At 44.4% G+C, this 19794-nt stretch overlaps 1 protein-coding gene across 1 annotated transcript in view; it reads right to left on the bottom strand.

The window, feature by feature from the left end:
• LOC140479625 (pappalysin-2-like) overlaps positions 1–19794 on the bottom strand; it is a 409230-nt gene that overhangs the window by 246553 nt on the left and 142883 nt on the right. Inside the window, exon 5 of the mRNA XM_072573508.1 lies at positions 17981–18173. Within this exon, the coding sequence (XP_072429609.1) occupies positions 17981–18173 (193 nt within the window). The remainder of the gene's footprint in view (positions 1–17980; positions 18174–19794) is intronic.

Raw genomic sequence — 19794 nt, 5'->3', positions numbered from 1 at the left:
GGTTTGTTTCCACTGGAGTTTGGAAGAGTGGGGGATGACCGAGCAAGCTCTTGAATGGTTCTGACAACATGAACATTGGGAAATTGGGTCAGTTCAGAACCAGGGGGCTTCATTTCAGAATTAGGGTCACCACTTTCAGGACAAAGAGGAAGAGAATTTCTTTCTCCCAAAGGACTGGTGAGAGTTTAGCTGCAGAAGGCAGTGGAGGCAGATTCTTTGAGTATTTTTAAGAATGAAGCAAACAGATTCTTATTATGGGAGTACAGAGGAACTTCAATTATCTGGCATTCGATTAACCATAACTTCGGATCATCCGAACAAGACCGCAAGGTCTCGATGCTTGGCTAACTAGATTATCTGGCATTGATTATCTGGCATTCAAGTAACACACCCTGCCTCTGTCTTTGGGATAATCGAGGTTCTTCTGTAGATGGGACTGTGGAAATCAAAATACAAATAGAGTAGACAAGTTTCCTGAAGAAGAGTTATACCTGAAGTGTTGACTTCTCCACTTCCTGATGCTGCCTGACTTGTTGCGTTCTTCCAGCCTCCTGCCTGTCTACTTTGGATTCCAGCATCTGTACATCTTTTGTCTCTAACAAAGATATTATTGAATGGCAGACCTGCTTCCAAGAGGCAAATGGCCCAAATCTGCTCCGAGCTGGAAATGTGTTGCTGGAAAAGCGCAGTAGGTCAGGCAGCATCCAAGGAACAGGAGAATCGACGTTTCGGGCATAAGCCCTTCTTCAGGAATGCCCGAAACGTAGATTCTCCTGTTCCTTGGATGCTGCCTGACCTGCTGCGCTTTTCCAGCAACACGTTTTCAGCTCTGATCTCCAGCATCTGCAGTCCTCGCTTTCTCCTCAAATCTGCTCCTAGTTTATGTGTTCGCATGTTCTATGAAATTAATCTTTATCACTCCTGCTATCAGGAGTATTGATACAGGGTCATCCAATCACCTCCCACCCTAACCACTGGATTGCATCAGGTTGATTGAGAACCAAACATAATATAAGGTATGGGAACAGTTCAAAGGTTAAGGACAGTCACTCTCTCGAAGTTGTGTTAATTCAAAGAATATCAGACTGTCAGTCTCTCAATTAGGTTGTCACAGACAAAGCAAAAGTGTGGTTCCCTTGGGAATGCTGCACTGTCAGATATCTCATTTTTCAGACTAGATGGGAAAATGGGGCAATATTGGGCAGATGTAAAATATTCCTCAGAACTATTTTGTAGAAGAGAAAGGGAGTTTATCCTGTTGTCCAGGCTAATCTGTATCCCTGCACCAACATCACAAACAAAAAAAGGTACCCAGCCATTATCACTTTGCTGGTTGTGGGATCTTGCTGTGCACGGGTTGGGCTACTGCATTTCCAGATTACAGAATGAACACACTCGAAAATTTCTGAATTGGTCACTAAGTGATTTAAGGATTTTCTGCCTTTCATTCCTCAACATTGGTTTAGAAGACCCATATACTGAGAGACTGCCCCTTACCCCAACTACATAAAGCTAAAACAGAGAGTCGAGCAGCTGACTGGTTTTAAAACAAACTCAGAGGTGAGAGTGAGCATGTTAACCCTTTGTGTTATTCCAGCAGCTTATATGAGTCTGATCTGTGAGGCAGCATGGGGAAAGGGGTCCTCAATATGGGAAAGTGGATAAGGGTTAATTTTCTACTGTTTCATTGGAAAGGAATACAGTGAGTAGTAACACAATGGCATTTTCTCTGTGTGGATTACTGTTTGTTTTCGACTGGCCAGCAATGTGCTCATGAGAAGAAGCACAACATGCAAACATGATCCCATAGAGTGACCCCGCTCTCCCCCCCCCCCCCCACACTCTTTCCAGCCTGTACGGATAGCAGTGAGTAGCTCCCTGGTACTTTCACAAGACATTACACACGTTATTCATACGTCAGTGCCCTCCACTCGCAGCAGCCCATTGGAGACACAGCTCCCTGCTATAATCAGAAGTCACTGGCTCTAACATGGTTTCTTCTTGCTGTGATTGGCAGAGATTCTCAGCTAACTGGGCTGGGTTTCCTGACTGTTTGTTAGTTGCAAAAGAGACTATTTCTGAGAGGCATCACCTGTCTCCAATTTTTATATTCTCTTGTGGAATGTGGGCATCACTGGCTGGGCCAGTATTTATTGCCAATCCCTAGATGCCTGCCAGAAGGTGCCAATGAGCTGCCTTCTTGAACCGCTGCAGTCCACAGGCCCGTAGGTTGACTCACTACCCACATCCTTACACAGTTAGGTAGGAACTTTCAGTCGTTATGCATTGGATTGGCTCAGTGATGTTGAGGGTGGTCACCCTCTTAACGTTAGGTCTGCTTACAATGATGAGAGACTATCACTCTCTCCATGAGGAGTCACAGAGTCAGGTAATGGACTATCAGTACCACAATATTAGGTTAGTTCAGTTCGATATCATTGGGCATCGGGTTAGGAGAAGTTTTGCAAGTTGGTGGTCTTTCATTAGGTATCTAGAAACAAACCAGAGACAGAAGACAATCATGTCAAAAAGGGAAGGACAGATTTAGATGTGAGAGATGGGTTTAAAAATGGTTCAAATTCTTGAAAATTACCTTTCCCACAACTGAAAGTTCCAACAAGGGGTTAATTCTCTGAATGTCCCATGTCTCATTCTAGCTTCATGGAAAGATCAGAGGAAATGCCATAGAAACTGGGACAGCCTTTACGTTTAGGTCATTTCTCCAAGGTTTCCACAAAAGTTACAGCAGGGTGAACTGGTTGAGGAGTTTAAAATGTTAAAACCAAATACATTGATTAGATACAGGGAAATAATTTTTGCTAGTTGGGAAACACAAATCCCCAAGAGGTCACAGTCTTAATATCAGAACTGAGACACTCTGAATCAGAAAGTATTGTTTCTTCCAAAGTAGTGAGAAATCTTGAGGCGGTGCATTCTCTCCTCCAAAAAAATAACTGGAGGTGGTGGATGAAGCGGAGATTTCAGGAATGTGATTCCCTAGGGTTTTATTATGTGAGGTTAATAAGGGATATAGAACAGAAGCAGATAAATGCTAAAGGTCACCCACAATTTAACTGAATGGCAGAGCCGACTCAACAGATTGAGTCACAGAAATGTTCTATGTTCTATGATTACACCAAACGAGGCCATTCAGTCCAACTCTCTGCAAGACTAACTCATCCTGTCCTACTCTCCCACCTTCTCCTTGTAGTCTTGCAAATGATGAATCGTAAGATAGCTGGCCAGCTCTCTTGACTGATTCCACCTCCTCCGCACTCTCAGGACATGCTTTCCAGATCATAGCCACTTGCTGCACAAAATAATATTTTCCTCTTGCCCCTGTCCCTTTGGTTCCTCATGACCCCTAGTGATATCATCTGGTTCTTGATCTTTTCAGTACGCAGAAGACTTTCTCCATTTTTTTTTTAAATTTACAGACAGACACATTTGGAGCAGTGGTTGGCCATTTGGCCCCTCAAGCTGCACCCCCATTTGATGAGATCATGGCTGATCCAATTGGGCCTTTGCTTTCTTGTCCAACCTCGATAACCTTTGACTCCTCCCTGTCAGTCATAATTGGCTGCACGAGCTACTTATGTTCCTGGGAGATAGAGAAGCTCTTGACCAATGTGACCCCAGCAAGAGACAGTTGGTGTTATTTCTTCCAAAAGAGCAAAGCACTCAGTTTTGGGCTTTATCTTCAAAAAGCTTCCTTTGTTGTTCTCTGAGGCAAATTCAAGGGTCAAAAGGCTGAAAGTAGACGTTGCTAACTTCAGTGACTATTGTACTAAAGGGTTTCGATATAATATGTTCATCTAATTGTGGTTTGTCACTTAATGTCCAAGATGCATTTTGGGAGCTGGGGAGGTAGAAGTTATATGTAGAGTCATAGAGTCATACAGCACAGAAAGAGATCCTTCAGTCAAACCAGTCCATACCAATCATAATCCCAAATTAAACCAAACCCACCTGCCTACACCTGGCCCATATCCTTTAAGCTGTTTTGATTCCTATTGACTAATACGACACATTGATGTGAGCCTTACCTTCGGCTTTTGCAAGCTAATTCACTGCTGACTGCTAAATAGTTAAAGGTTGAAAAAGCCAAGCATTTTGATACCTAAACATCACCAGACCATTACCAATACAGGATAGCATGTAACAAAAATATGCATTCAATAACGACAACCAGAAGGTGAAAGCCTAATGGCTTTGTCAATAGACTCAGTGCATAGCGAGTTGCTGAGCTCATCGAGAAAGAATGGTCTTGCTTCAATCCTGGGTCTGAATCAGAGTTAACTCTTCGCAGTGAAATAGGAATAATAGAGTGCCACTGGTTTCTTCAGAGTCTCTACAAGGAGATGTTACAAAATCAAAACAGGGAGCAATGTGAGAGATCTTTTTACATCATATGTTTTTCATGTCTCCTGGCCTCAGAACATGCTTTGCTGAAGCTGAATTTTTGCTCTGGTCCTAATATTCTAAGACCTAAAAGTAAGCCACACATTGTAGGGAGATGACCCAGGAAGACATATGGCAGTTCAGGAAAGAATCCAATAGTGACAGAGATCCAGCCCAGCAAGATGAGGCTGAGACACCAACACAGCACTCAAAGAACTTCCTGGACAATGATTCAGGATTAATAATAGTGACAAGATGGGGTACTGGGCTAATGGTCGGATACTTTGTAGTGTGGATGAGCAGAGGGATCTTGGTGTCCATGTACACAGATCTTTGAAAGTTGCCACCCAGGTAAATAGTGTGGTGAAGAAGGCATATGGCATACTGGCTTTTATTGGTAGAGGAATTGAGTTCCGGAATCCTGAGCTCATGTTGCAGTTGTATAAGACTCTGGTGCGGCCGCATCTGGAGTATTGTGTGCAGTTTTGGTCGCCATACTATAGGAAGGATGTGGAGGCACTGGAACGGGTGCAGAGGAGATTTACCAGGATGTTGCCTGGTATGGTAGGAAGATCGTATGAGGAAAGGCTAAGGCACTTGGGGCTGTTTTCATTGGAAAAAAGAAGGTTTAGTGGTGACTTGATAGAGGTGTACAAGATGATTAGGGGTTTAGATAGGGTTGACCGTGAGAACCTTTTTCCACGTATGGAGTCAGCTATTACGAGGGGGCATAGCTTTAAATTAAGGGGTGGTAGGTATAGGACGGATGTTAGGAGTAGATTCTTTACTCAGCGAGTCGTGAGTACATGGAATGCCCTGCCAGTAGCAGTGGTGGACTCTCCCTCTTTATGGGTATTTAAACGGGCATTGGATAGGCATATGGAGGATAGTGGGCTAGTGTAGGTTAGGTGGGCTTGGATTGGCGCAACATCGAGGGCCAAAGGGCCTGTACTGCGCTGTATTCTTCTATGTTCTATGTTCTTTGTTCTATGACAAGGAATAAATGTGGATTGAGTGAAAGATTTGTTATGGGAGAATCATATTTAACTAACTTGTTGAAGCTTATTGAAGAGGGAGAAAGGTTTAATGAATGGAACATTGTTGATGTGGGACACATGGACTTTCAGAAGGCAGTGTCATATGACAGGCTTGTGAGAAAAATGATAGGCCATGGAGTAAAAGGGACAGTTGAGGCTTTCGCTGACAGATCGGAAACAGACAGTAAGGATCCATGGATATTTTTCAGGCTGGATGAAGGATTGTGTGGAGTTTCCCAGGGGACAGTATTGCAACTCTTGCTTTCCTGGTAGAGAATGCAGTACTTTAAAAGGACATCAACATATTGATGGACTAGATGGATAGGTGGCAAATGGAGTTCAATGAGGAGGGTACGTGGAGAAACAGTACAAAACAAAGGATACCATTCCACAGCATGTATAAGGAGCAAAGGAACCTTGGTGAAAAAGTCATTAAAGTTGGTAAGACAGTTACAGAAAGCTGTTATTAAAGCATACAGTATTCTAGGCTTCATTAATAAGGTGCAAGAGCAGGAAGGTTATGATAAACTTCGAGAAGACTTTAGTTCGAGCTCAGCTTGAGCATTGTGTAGGGTTCTGGGCACCCTCTCAGGAAGGATGTGAATACATTGGATAGAATACAGAAGAAAGCTATGAAAGTGGTTCCAGTTGTGAGATTCATCAATCATGGTCATAGAGCAGTACAGCATGGAAGAAGATCCTTCGGTCCAACTCGTCCATGCCAATGAGATATCCTAATGTAATCTAATCCCTATTTGCCAGCATTTGACCCATATCCCTCTAAACCTTTCTATTCATATACCCATCCAAAATGCCTTTTAAATGTTGTAATTGTACCAGCCTCCACCACTTCCTCTGGCAGCTCATTCCATACACGATCAATCTCTGCGTGAAAAAGTTGCCCTTTAGGTCCCTTTTAATTCTTTCCCCTCTCACCCTAAACCTATGCCCTCTAGTTGTGGACTCACCACCCCCCAGAGAAAAGACTTTAGCTGTTCACCCTATCCATGCTTATCATGATTTTATAAACTTCTATAAGCTGACCCCTCAGCCTCCAACACTCCAGGGAAAATAGCCCCAGCCTATTCAGCTGCTCCCTATAGCTCAAATCCTCCAACCCTGGAAACATCTTTGTAAATCTTTCTTTTAAGTTTCACAACATCCTTCCTATAGGAGGGAGACCAGAATTGATTGCAGTATTCCAAAGTGGCCTAACCAATGTCCTGCACATCCCAACTCCTATATTCAGTGCATTGACCAATAAAGGCAAGCATACCAAACACCTTCTTCATATCCTATTTATCTGTGATTCTACTTTCAAGGAACTATGAACCTGGACTCCAACTTGTCTTTGTTCAGCAACACACCCCAGGGTCTCAACATTAAGTGTATAAGCCATGCCCTAATGTGCCTCAACAAAATGCAGCACCTCAAATTTATTTTAAATAAAATTCCATCTGCCATTTCTTGGCCCACCTGTCCTTCTGATCAAGGTCCTGTTGTACTCTGAAGTTACCTTCTTAGCTGCTCACTTCACCACTAATTTTGGTGTTGTCTGCAAACCTAGTAAATGTACTATCTATGTTCACATCCAAATCATTTATATAAATGACAAAAAGCAGTGGACCCAGCACTGATTCTTATAGCACACCACTCGTCACAGGCCTTCAGTCTGAAAACAATCCTCCACCACTACCCTCTGTCTTCTACCTTTGAGCCAGTTCTGTATCCAAATGTCTAATTCTCCCTGTATTCCATGTGACCTAGGCTTGCTAACCAGTCTCCCATGAGGGACCTTGTCGAAAACCTTACTGAAGTCCGTCCAGATCACGTCCACTACTCTGTCCTCATCAATCCTCTTTGTTGCGTCTTCAAAAAACTTAAGATAGTGAGACATGATTTCCCATGCATAATTATGAGAAAAGGTTTGAGAAGTTGGGATTGGTTTCCTTGGAAAGGAGAAGGTTAAGAGCAGATTTGATAAACGCTTTCAAAATCACGAGGGATTTGGACAGAGTAGATTAGCAGAAACTGTCCCCACTCATAAACAGATCAAGAGAGCTCAGTTTTAGATTGTTTCCCAAGGGAAGTAATTGCGAGTGAGAAAAAAACATTTTCACACAGTGACGACTTGGTGTGGAATGCACTGCGTGAAAGTGTAGTGAAGGCAGGTTCAATTGAGGGATGGAGTCAAAATGGCATTGGTTGATTTTTCTAAAGAAACCAATGTACAGAATCATAAGAAAAAGGTGTGAGATTGGTACCGAGCTAAAAATCTCAAAGGGCAGACATGATGGGCTGAATAACGTCCTTTTGCACAGTAACAAATCTGCGCTTCTGTGAATTAAAACAATGCTGTAGGTTCGTTAGAGTCACATGGAGGGGCAAGTTGGGCCTCAGTCTAAACACACCATCCAAATATTTCTGACTTTATACTTTTTCCTGAAACTCCTCTCTACCAGAGCCACAGATGATTTAAGACCCTGCATTGTCACGACATTCATTGAGTTGGGAGGGCTCTGCGCACCTTAAAACTGTCAGGTTAGATTCCAATATGGAAGCCCCATCCACATTTCCAGCTGACCCTGTTTGTGTTGATACAGCAAAGGGATAGGCTTCAGTTACACCGAGGGAAACCCAAATTCAGCACAGCCATTTGAATTCAGTGTTGAGATCACATGCATCCTATTTTCGCCACTGCAAGAACACAAAGGATCTTATCAAACTGGAAAGCGTGCAAAAAAAAGTTTACAAGGCTGTTATCAAGACTGGAGGGTTTGAGTTATAGAGAGAGGCTGGATAGGCTGGAATGTTTTTCACTGGAGAATAAAAGACTCAGGGGTGACCTTACAAAAGTTTATAAAATCATGAGGGGCATGGATAAGGTGAATAGCCAAGGCCTATTCCCCATGGTAGGGGAGTCCAAAACTAGGAGGCATAGGCTTAAGGTGCGAGGGGAAAGATTTAAAAGGAACCTGAGGGGCAACCTTTTCCACATAGAGGGTGGTGCATAAATGGAATGAGCTGCCAGACAAAATGGTTGAGACAGATTCAATTACAACATTGTAAAGACATTTGTATTTGTACATGGATAGGAAAGGTTAAGGGACAGATGGGCCAACTGCAGGCAAATGGGATTAGTTCAGTTTAGGAAACCTGGACAGTATGAATGAGTTGGGCCGAAGGGCCCATTTCCTTGCTGCATCACACTGTAACTCTATAAGAGCATCAGCCCACTTTGTGGGAGTCAGAAACAATGGATCAGAAGTAAATGCTCGCAAAGGGAAGTTAGGGCTTGTTTGGCTGTCATGAATTGAAGCCATTTAAACCTCCAATTCTTTTCAAAATGAAAATGAACCAGTTTCAGCTGTCAGTGAGAAATAAAAGAAATCTCATCTATTGCTTTGATTGACGGGTCAGTTGGTATAGTATCTGTTCCAGCAGCTTCAATAGTTGTTTGTTGACATTTCCCTTGAGAACTCTTTATGAATGCATGGCTGAATTCTAAAAGCTACAATTATCTGCATGGAGGCTTTGTTCTGATTTTAAGTCTGATTGACAGTTAAAAGATCATATTACAGAAGTATCTGTATTTGATCTGGGATATGAAAAAAACTTCACTTTGAGAGATTCAGGGTTTTGAATAGGTTTGCGTGAACAGGCTCCCTTTCAAACTAGATTACAGTGGTGCTGGAAAAGCACAGCAGGTCAGGCAGCATCCGAGGGGCAGGATGAAGGGCTTCTGCCTGAAACGTCGATTTTCCTGCTCCTCGGATGCTGCCTGACCTGCTGTGTTTTTCCAACAGCATTCTAACCTAGACTTTGATTTCCAGCATCTGCAGTCCTCACTTTTCTCTTTTAAACTATAAAGTCTATAGCAAGAGATCAACTTTTGAACATTCTTTTATTTGATTGCCGCATGGCGATCTGAAGTCTGTCCTGGGTTGTCATTGGATGATTTCTCAAAGGGGTATAAACAGCCATGTGAGTGATCGGGGTTATTAACTGACATAGAGGTACAGGTATTCTCACTATCTGAAAGTACAGCGTTGCTATAAAACCTTTCGTAAGACAAAATGGTGTAAAACAAAGAAGCATTAATTTAGATGGGAATACTTTCACCTGCTTTCATAAAAGCAAAAATCCTCTTTGGATTTCTTTTGGGTAGTAAAAATAGGTACGAATGTCGGTCTCCCATAAAAGCGAAGTGGCGTAAAGCGAACTTTCGAAGAGCCGGGGATACCTGTATAAGTGCTAATTGTGGGATGATTTCTATGAGGGGTGAGATGGCATTGAAGGAATAAGGATTCAAGGTGATGGTGGGGGTGCATAATGAGAAAGTATGAGAGACAACAGCTCGAGAGGAAAAAAATCTAGGGCAAAGTTCCCGAGAACCAAGGCTGGTCTTTTTTGCCAGGCGACCTTGACAGTCTGGCTCCCTCTTGGCCATCGACACCCTGCTTCTGGGATTGGTGCTCCCTCAGTCTATCGGGCACCCTTCCAGCCTGGAGCAAAGATTGTAACATTCGGTAGCCTCTTGTGTGCAATTTGTCAGTGCTAGAACCTGCCTTTGGGATCCCAGAGCTATGGGTGCAGGAACAATGACTGAGATTGCAGCTCCCAACCACAATCCTGGCTCTAGGGAGATGTGAATTCTGGGGGAGAGCCGGGTCAGATTCAGCTGTCATGCTCAAGCATCATGAATGGCCTGCCCACACAGTGTCTGCGGCAGTGAAAGAAACACTGTCCTATTGGGTGAGAGGTAGTTTGGACAAGCGGCATTACTGTATACAGGTAGACAACCCTTTATCCAAAATCCCAAAATCTGAAAAGCTCCAAAGTCTGATTTTTTTTGGTGAAGTTATTTTCTCATTAACGTTTGGTGTGTGAACAGTTAACCAAAGTCGCCACCCACGCGATGTGTGTCACTCAGACGTTGTGGGGGGGGTGGTGGTGTGTGTGACTGGCAGGCCTCAATTTTGTATCAGGGCCCATTTTACTCACAGTGAGTCTGTTCTTTGGAAAGATATATATTTTTTAAATTCACCATCAAACTGCCACTTATTCCAAAAGTTGAAAAGTTCTGAATTCTGAAAACCACGCCTTTCGGATAAAGGATTGTGCACCTGCACTCGCAAGGAATACTGTGAACAGCTTGCTTCCCTTATCCTAAGGAAAGATACAGTGGCTCTGGAGGCAGACTGGGATAGCTCACTAGGTTGACTCCAGATAAGCTGGGACTTTCTTTTGAGGAGAGGTTGAGTAGATTAGGCTTGTACTCATTGGAGTTCAGAAGAATGAGAAGCAACCTTATTGAAACAAGATTATTAGGAGGTTTGACAGGGTAGATGCAGAGAGGATTCTACCCCTTGTGAAAGAGTCCAGGGTCACAGGACATAATAAGAATAAAGGGTCACTCTGTTAAATCACCCAGAGGAGATGGAATTTCTTCTCTCAGAGGACAGGGAATCTGTAGAATTCTTTACCACAGAGGGCTGTTGGGGCTGGCTCAATAAGGCTGAGACAGATGGTAGAACAGACCTGATAGGCCAAGTGGCCTACTAATTCTCCTAGTCTTCGAGTTGTTACAGTCTAAGGAGCAAGTGCCTTAAGGTGAGATGAGTAGGCTGGTTAAGTGTTAGAAAAAACAGTGAAGGTGAACTCCCATTGCTCTTTTGATTTTTTTTTTCACTTTCTGACTATATATCTTGTGCTTTCTCGCTCCCACTGTGTTACTCCCTGTAGATTCTGGATTCTACTACAATCACGTACTGTCCATTTTTGCATCTACTGACTTGCAAAACTCTCACATTCCCCTTCTTGCTGTTCTCTTCTCTCCGTGCAGTCCCTAAGTTGACCAGCACGCTGAAACCCAAGTCCTGTTTTCAATTTGCCTTAACCCCACTGTGCACTGCGGAAGTGAACTGGAAACAAAACAAAACAGAAAGCCCTACAGTCATTTCAAAAGGGAAGTAAACACATGCAAATCAATGGTCCGCACCACAGCAGCATATGAGTCTGGTCTATGAGGTGGGATGGGGAAAGGGGTCTACGAGATGCAAAACAGACTGATCATAACTAATCATCAAATAGGGGGCCTGGGGCTAGCACATTGTAAGGCATTGTGTGTGAGTGTGCTCAGGGGAGGTTGGCAAGCGGATAAGGGTTAATATGCTACTGTTTCATTGGAACGGAATGCGCTCTTACAAAATACCTCCGTGTCAGCAGTAACGCACTGGCATTTTCTCTGTGTGGATTATTGTTTGTTTTCGACTGGCCAGCATGGTGCTCATGAGAAACACAACATGCAAACATGGTCACACAGAGTGACCCCGCACTCTTCCCAGCCCGTGTGGATAGCAGTGGGTAACCCCCTGGCATTTTCGCGAGATACTACACACGTGATTTGTATGTCAGTGTCCTCCATTCACAGCACCCTATTGGAGACACAGCCCCCTGTTTTAATCAAGAGAAGGCACTGGCTTTAACATGGTTTCTGCTTGCTGTGATTGGCAGAGATTATCAACTAACTGGGATGGGTTTCCTGACTGTTTGTTAGTTGCAAAAGATACTATTTCCTACAGGCATCACCCGTCTACAATTTCTGTTTAATTCACTCGTGGAATGTGGGCATCACTGGCTGGGCCAGCATTTGTTGCCAATCCCCATTTGTCCTCCAGAAGGTGTCAGTTCACAGGCTGTAGGTTGACCCACAATGTCCACATCCATGGGATGATGAGTCAATAAACATGCTGAACTTGTAAAAGCCAGACCTAACATAACACTGAAAGGTGGCCCAACGTATGCTATCAGCCATGGCTGAATGTATAGTGCTTATGCCTCGTAGTTCCCACATTACCCTATGGTATAGGTAAAGAGTATAGTATCAGAAGAGGTGAGGCATAAAGCTGTAGTCACCCCAAAAATACCTCTACAGAGGCCAGTATCCCTTCACCAAGTCACCCTTTCTTTACATGTGGAGAGTCCTTGACACTGATCCTGTTCCCTCAGAGTGAACAGAACCCATAACATTCCTGTTTATTTTTTTATTTTTTAATTTTTTTTTTTTTTTTTTGTAACCTAGCAGATTAATAAACAAAATTAAAATATACAATAATATACTAGCATTGAGGATTGCTTAACTGAAATAACTGTAGAGAGGCCAGTACCGTGTCGGTAAATCACCCTTTAATTATTTGCACACAGTCCATTGGCTATGACCAGCAGCTTGGAATCAGACCCTGAAGTGAGAAGATTCTGAATCCCTTGTCTAATATATATAGTTATTCATGTCTATCCCATGTTTTTTTTTTCACAAGATGGTCCAATCTCTCCCGAAGGGAAGGAAACACTCAAGTGGCCAGTCACAACTGCAGGGTGTCAGTGGACACCCGCGTGCTCCTTCTCCAAGGACACCCGGGCCGAACATTCCTGTTTATATCTGTCAGCCTGGGCTCCCTGATTGGACCAGGTTAAACGCTCCAGTCAGGGAACTCAGATCCTATGAGGGCCACCTGGCTGACCTCATGACAATCACTACATCCCTCCCCCCCTCTGAGTCCAAAGACATAGGTCTTTGTTTTGTAGCTCCTCCTGGGGCATTTTAGCGATGGGTCATGTTCCTCCAACTCTGCCTCGGGTATGGGTGACGTGTAATGCACAGCAGCTCACCTCTTGCGCCCAAAGCATCTTCGAAGAAATTCATTCTCTTCTTCAGGTGGCAATGGCGTTGAGGTGACATCCACCGTGTCCATCTCAGATTCTGAGGTATCTTCAACGTTTGATGGAGAGAGAGAACCCACAGGTTTTGGAAGAGTCAGAAAGGCTGTCGAGGAGCTGGGCACGTTTTGCTCTGGTACTGTTTGCGTGTTTGCAGTTTTCATGTGGTCCACGTGCTTGTTCAGGACTCTTGCACCAACCTGAACTTTATTTGTTACTCCACCTGACCTCACATCGACCGTGCCTCTTACCCATGCAGGGCCATTCCTGTGGTTCCTACCCCAAACCGTGTCCCCTGAAACAAACTGTCTCTGTCACTGAGCACAGTCGTGTGTCCAGCACTGGCGTTCCTGATTCCGTGTGGTTTTCCCCCCGCAGGTCCGGGAAGATCAGATTTAACCTGGTATGGCATCTTCTCCCCATCAGCAACTCTGTTGGAGCTATCCCTATAGTTGCATGAGGGGTGGTCCTATAATCAAACAGGAACCGGGACAGGTTGGCATGTAATGAAGCTGTAGGCTTTTTCTTTAAGCTTGCCTTCAAAGTTTGGACTGCTCTTTCTGGCAGACCATTGGATGATGCATGGTACAGAGGTGTCCTCATTCTAAAGTGCCATTCGACTTTAGGAAAGGCTTGAATTCCCTGTTGGTCCCATTATCTGTGGCCAACATTTCAGGTAGATTGTGTATTGCAAAAGATGCACACAGTTTTTCTATCATCGCCCCTCTGTTTGATGAATGAACTCTATGCACATTTTGAGTGCGTGCCCACAATGTCTAAGAATATTGTACCCATGAAATAATCTACACAGGCGATGTATAACCGAGTCCAGGGTTTACCTGGCCATTCTCACGAATGTGGGGAAGCTGCTGATAGTAAGTTTTGTCCTTGTTGGCACTCTGGGCACTGCCCCACCAACACAGCAATGTCTGCATCCTATCCTGGCCACCAAACCTAACTTCTAGCCAACATCTTCATTTTGGAAATCCCTGGATGACCCCAATGGTGAGGACCTTTGCTTGGGACTATCACTCTTTCTCCCCATAATAATATGCTGTTTTCTACTGTGATCTGGTCCCTGGTCTCTCCAAGTTTAAAAAGCCATCAATTTCTGATTGTGACAACCCTTCAGGTTCCCCGTCACCATCTGTTTCAGTTTTGCCAGTGCTGGATCTGCAATTCTTTGTGTGCTGGGTTCCTGGAATTCACTGGCTTCCAAAAACTGAAAATAAAAGCTGATGCCAAATCAACCTGCAATTGTTCCCTTCAACTTCTCCTCCATTGCAAGAGTAAAGGGAGGTGCAGATAAAAGAGGTTGGGGGGGAAGGGTTGTGAGGTGGAGATAGGTGAACATAGGCAGAGGTCGATGGGAAGAAGGAATCCCATTAGTGGCTGGAAGGAAGGGTCGATCAGAGGGATGGAAGGGAGGGGCAGGGGGCTGGGAAGGGAGTCAGAGGATGTGAAAGGAGGTTATTTGAAATTGGAAAATTCAATGTTGAGTCTTCCAGGCTGTAGGCTGCCCAGGCGGAAGGTGAGGTGTTGTTCCTCCAATGTGCAGTCTACTTCGTTGTGGCAATGGAGGAGGTCAAGGATGATCATGTCGGAAAGGAAGTGGGTAGGTGAATTAAGATGGGCGGTGATTGGGAGGTCAGGTCGGCCCTTGTGGGCCCAGCTGAGATGCTCAGCGGAAGTTCCCTTAGTTTGCGTTTGGTCTTCCCGATGTAGAGAAGGCCATATCAGGAGCACTGGATATGGTAAACTAGGTTCGAGGAGAGGCAGGTGAGACAGAGTCTGGAGCAGCATGTCGTTTTGGAGCAATTGGAATACAACTTATGTGCAGAATGAAATGAAGGAAATGAATGAAATGAAATAGGGAGTGCATAGTGGGTCAATGGTTAGCATTGCTGCCTCACAGTGCCAGGGACCCAGGTTTGATTCCAGCCCTCAGGTGACTGTCTGCGTGGAGTTTGCACATCCTCCCTGTGATTCCCACCCACAGTGCAAAGATATACAGACTAGGTGGATTGGCCATAGCAATGTGGAGTTACATTGGATAGAGTAGAGGGCTGGGTGTGGGTGAGCACAGACCTGATGGGCCAAATGGCCTCTTTCCACCCTGAAGGGGTTCTGTGAGGTTCCAGGTGATTTCTCTGTCAAAGGATACATCAAACAAAGTCCCATCAATCATCAAGCTATTGGATTTGGTGTGACCTGGAGTGCATTAAGGATTGCAATGGAGGTTCAGCAGATTAATTCCTGAGATGGCAAGATTGTTTTCAGAGGACAGCTTAAGGAAATTGGGCCTGTGTTTTCTAGAGTTTTGAGGACTGAGGGGTGATCTCAGTGAATCTTCTGAACTTCTCACTGAGTGATAAGATGGGGTATTTTTTTCTGGCTGATGAATCTAGAAGCAGTCTCTGAAAGAGGAGGCAGGCTATTTAAGACAGAGATAAGGAGGAATGTCTTCACTCAGAGGCTGGTGCACCTTTAGAATTCTCGAATGCAAAGGGCTGTAGAAGCTCAATCATTGAGTAGGTTCAAGACAAAAATCAATAGGCTTCTGAAGATTAATGACATGAAGAGATATAGACAAAGCAAGAAAGCAACATTGAGGAGATGAGGTCCCATGATCTAGAATAGAGGGTCAGGCTCAACAGACTGAATGGTCTAGTTCTGTTCCCACTTAAAGTACCCTTGACAGAACAGTAATGGTTAACATTCATGCATGAAACATGGCGGCAGTCGAGATCAGCCTAATTAGGGATAGCCCAGCTGTATTAGGAAGCCAACCTCAAGGGTGATCAGAGAAAACTGTTGCCCCCTCCACAGCAACATTCAATAAAAAGACTCGCTTCCAATTGGAAATCAATCTCACCATGGTGATACACAGACTCCCATCTCTCTACTGGACGCTGATAATCTTTAGTCCTAAGCTGTTTGGTGATTTTCCCCTGTTGTATCTGTCCTGTCACCTCAGATGTTATGTATTTGATAGTGTGGCCTGGATGGGAGATTACTGGGTTGGCAAAGCGACTTTCATTGTCTGTCAGATGAAATGCAAAGACCAGGTCCTATCACACAGCCCGGCTCTCCAGGGCAGGTGGGAGGGGCTCATCTCCTGTTGTTATTAACGCCTCCCGAGTCGGGCCGGGGAAACAGGTGGGCCTGAAGTTGGATTTGTCACTTTACCTTCCCATGAACACCCACTCCCATTAACTAACTGAGGTCTGAGGACCAAATTCATGAGGTCCTCAAGTTTCCATCTTCCCATTGTCCATATAGTAACTAAAAGGTGGCACAAAATAATCTACTGGTCATCAACTGGTTGACAGGATTGGGGGGACACCAGTAACGGAGTAACACTTGGAAATGAAGGTACTGGTTGTATTGGACATCCTGTTTGAAGTATACAAGGCAAATCAGAGCATTATGGATCATCCAGAAGTTTTCCTGAGTTTTCCTTCATTGTACGTCCAACTATTAACTGTGAGGTACAGCTGGTCTGCATGTTTCCACACAATCAAGATATGATTCAGTCCAGAACTACTTGAAGTGATGTCATGAGATCAAGAAATGTAAATACCAACAACAGCAGAAGTTGCTGGAAAAACTCAATGGGTCTGGCAGCATCAGTGAAGAGAAAGCATAGTTAATGTTTCAGGTCCAGTGACTCTTTTTCAGAACTACTTGACCTGAAACATTAACTCTGCTTTCTCTCCACAGATGCTTCCGGGCCTGCTGAGTTTTTCCAGCAATTTCTAATCTTGTTTCTGATTTCCAGCGCCCGCAGTGCTTTTGGTTTTTTTTATGTGCATATAAGTACTTCCCCTCATATTGCATAAGCTTTCAACTCAAACACTGAACAGGAATAATCATCAAACTGTGCTGTGATGAAGCACACATCTTGAAATCTCATCTTCCCAACATCTCAGTGAATTATGGAAGGGGTTCCAAACAGGCAGCAAGTCTACTAGTGCCTGAAATAAAGAAAAGACATGCTCTTATCATGTACAGTGTTTGATCAAAACCACAGGCAGCATAGTGGCCCCAGGGACCTGGGTTCAATTCCCGTCTCGGGCGATTGTCTGTGTGGAGTTTGCACATTCTCCCCGAGTCTGTGTGGGTTTCCTCCGGGTGCTCCAGTTTCCCCCCATAATCCGAAGATGTGCAGGCCAGGTGAATTGGCCATGTTAGGTGCATTAGTAAAGGTAAGGGAATAGGTCTGGTTGGGCTACTCTTCAGAGGGTTGGTGTGGACTTGTTGGGCCAAAGGGCCTGTTTCCATACTGTAGGGAATCTAATCAAACCAGTCAAGCAGAAATAGGGCATCAGCTTTTTTTTTATGCATTCTCTGGTCCACATGTTCCTGTTTTGCCATAATGGATTATTTCCCCATTGAAAGAATTCTGAACAAGATTAGGTTCCCAACACGATGGAAACAGGCCCTTTGGCCCCCCCCAAGTCCACACCGACTCTCCGAAGCGTAACCCACCCAGACCCATTCCTCTACCCTATACTTACCCCTGACTAATGCACCTAACACCATGGGCCATTTAGCACAGCCACTTCAGCTGGCCTGCACATCTTCAGATTGTGGGAGGAAACCGGAGCACCCAGAGGAAGCCCACACAGGCAAGGGGAGAATGTCCAAACTTCACACAGACAGTCACCCATGGTGGGAATCAAACCCGGGTCCCTGAGGCTGTGAGGCAGCAGTGCTAACCACTGAGCCACCGTGCCACCCGCATAATTAACCAAAAAGGACAGAACTGCACCCACAATCCACTTGGAAGAGCTGGCCTTAGACCTTGTGCACAGTCTCACCTTTCATACAGCATCCCACTAATTGGAGGCAGCCAGTGAATGGTTACAGAGTTCACGGTCTGCTTGATCACTTCTGGAGCCACTGCAATGGGAGATGGCTTTTTAGAATGAATCCAGCCTTGATACACCAGGTCCAAGTAACAATGCATACGAGCCACTTGATTTGGTGTAAACCTATTTGTACAGCTATCATCTGTGGAAGAAAAGAGAGAAAGATATGGAGGTAAATGTTATCATTTATACTTCTCAATTAATTTTTGTATTGAATGTAGTACTTTCATAACTGTAACCAGTGGCCCTTGGCCTTTTGAGTATCACTTTGTTTGAAGTCATGTTCTGTATTTTAGGTTTTTACCATGGGTGGCATGGTGGCTCAGTAGCTAGTACTGCTGCCTCACAGCACCAGGGTCCCAGGTTCAATTCCAGCCTCGGGTGACTGCCTGTGTGGAGTTTGCACGTTCTCCCTGTGTCTGCATGGGTTTCCTCCCATAGTCTAAAGATGTGAAGGTTAGGTGAATTGGCCTTCTTAAATTGCCTGTAGTGTTAGGAGGGAATGGGTCTGGGTGGGTAGCTCTTTGGAGGGTCATTGTGGACTTGTTGGGCCAAAGGGCCTGTTTCCACACTGTAGGAATCTAATCTAATATCATTTAGCTGCCTCCTCTCAAATCTGTACAGGCTACATTTCCGATCTTTTCACCTTATTTAACCTTCCAACACAAGGTGATCAGTCTCAGTGGCTTTTCTTCATACTACATTTAGAAGTTGGACGTTTCTGTGTGTCACTGTGACCAGAATTGGGCCCAGGGGATGCACGGTGCAGTCTGATTGAAGTGCTGTGCAGTTTGAACACGATTTCCTGGTTTTGGCAACAGAACCCAGGAATCCACTTGCTTTGTTGACTGTTGCTATGCAGCAATTGGAAATGTCGAGAGAGGAGTCTATTAAAAACCCTGGATTGATTTCAACTTGGTCCCTAGCTATTTAAACAGCAGTCATGGGGTGTTTGTGCGGCCCTTCACTTCCTCCTACACGCAGACATCAAGGACTTTGGATTTATCCATCAGTCTGCCATCCATAAAGCTACATCAATCTATCTATATCATCTTTCCTACATGACTTCCAAGAAGTAAAGCTGATTTTGAAGAAAAGTGAATGACAAAGGTCAAAGGCACAAGATCAAGGAGAATGTTCAAGATAGCATGCAATCCCTTATTGACTATGGACTGATCGACAGACCGATTAATAACCACCGCCAATGTGGAATGTGGATTGTGCAATTTCCTTTGCCTGCAGCTTTTCCCCTGTTTTTTGCTCCATTGACTTCATCCCTATCTCCCACAGCCTGTATCTTTCTTTCATTTCCTCTCTCTGTCCATCTCCTTACTCTAGGGCTCAATGGGATGGCTCAATGGGACTACCAAAACAGACACTTCCTCAGGCTAGACCTAGGGCTTCAGATACATAATTCTTGGAAGTTTGCATCACAGGTAGACAGGGTGGTTAAGAAGGCATTTAGCACGCTTGCCTTTATTCCTTAGACCTCTGAGTATAGGAATTGGGACATTACGTTGAGGTCGTACAGGACATTGGTGAAGTCTCTTCTGGAGTACTGTATCCAGTCCCGATCGCCGTGTTATAGGAAGGATATTATTTAGCTGGAGAGGGTTCAGCAGAGATTTACCAGAATAGAGGGTTTGCGTTATAAGGAGTGGCTGGATAGGCTGGGAGGTTTTTTTAAACTGGGGGTTGAGGGGTGACCTCATCGAGGTTTATAAAATCTTGAAGGGTACAGATAAGGTGAATGGTAGGTATCT

The sequence above is a fragment of the Chiloscyllium punctatum genome, chromosome 7 (genome assembly GCF_047496795.1).
Source record: "Chiloscyllium punctatum isolate Juve2018m chromosome 7, sChiPun1.3, whole genome shotgun sequence".
In the NCBI taxonomy this organism is placed as follows: Eukaryota; Metazoa; Chordata; class Chondrichthyes; order Orectolobiformes; family Hemiscylliidae; genus Chiloscyllium; species Chiloscyllium punctatum.
This window is presented reverse-complemented; position numbering and strand designations above follow the sequence as displayed.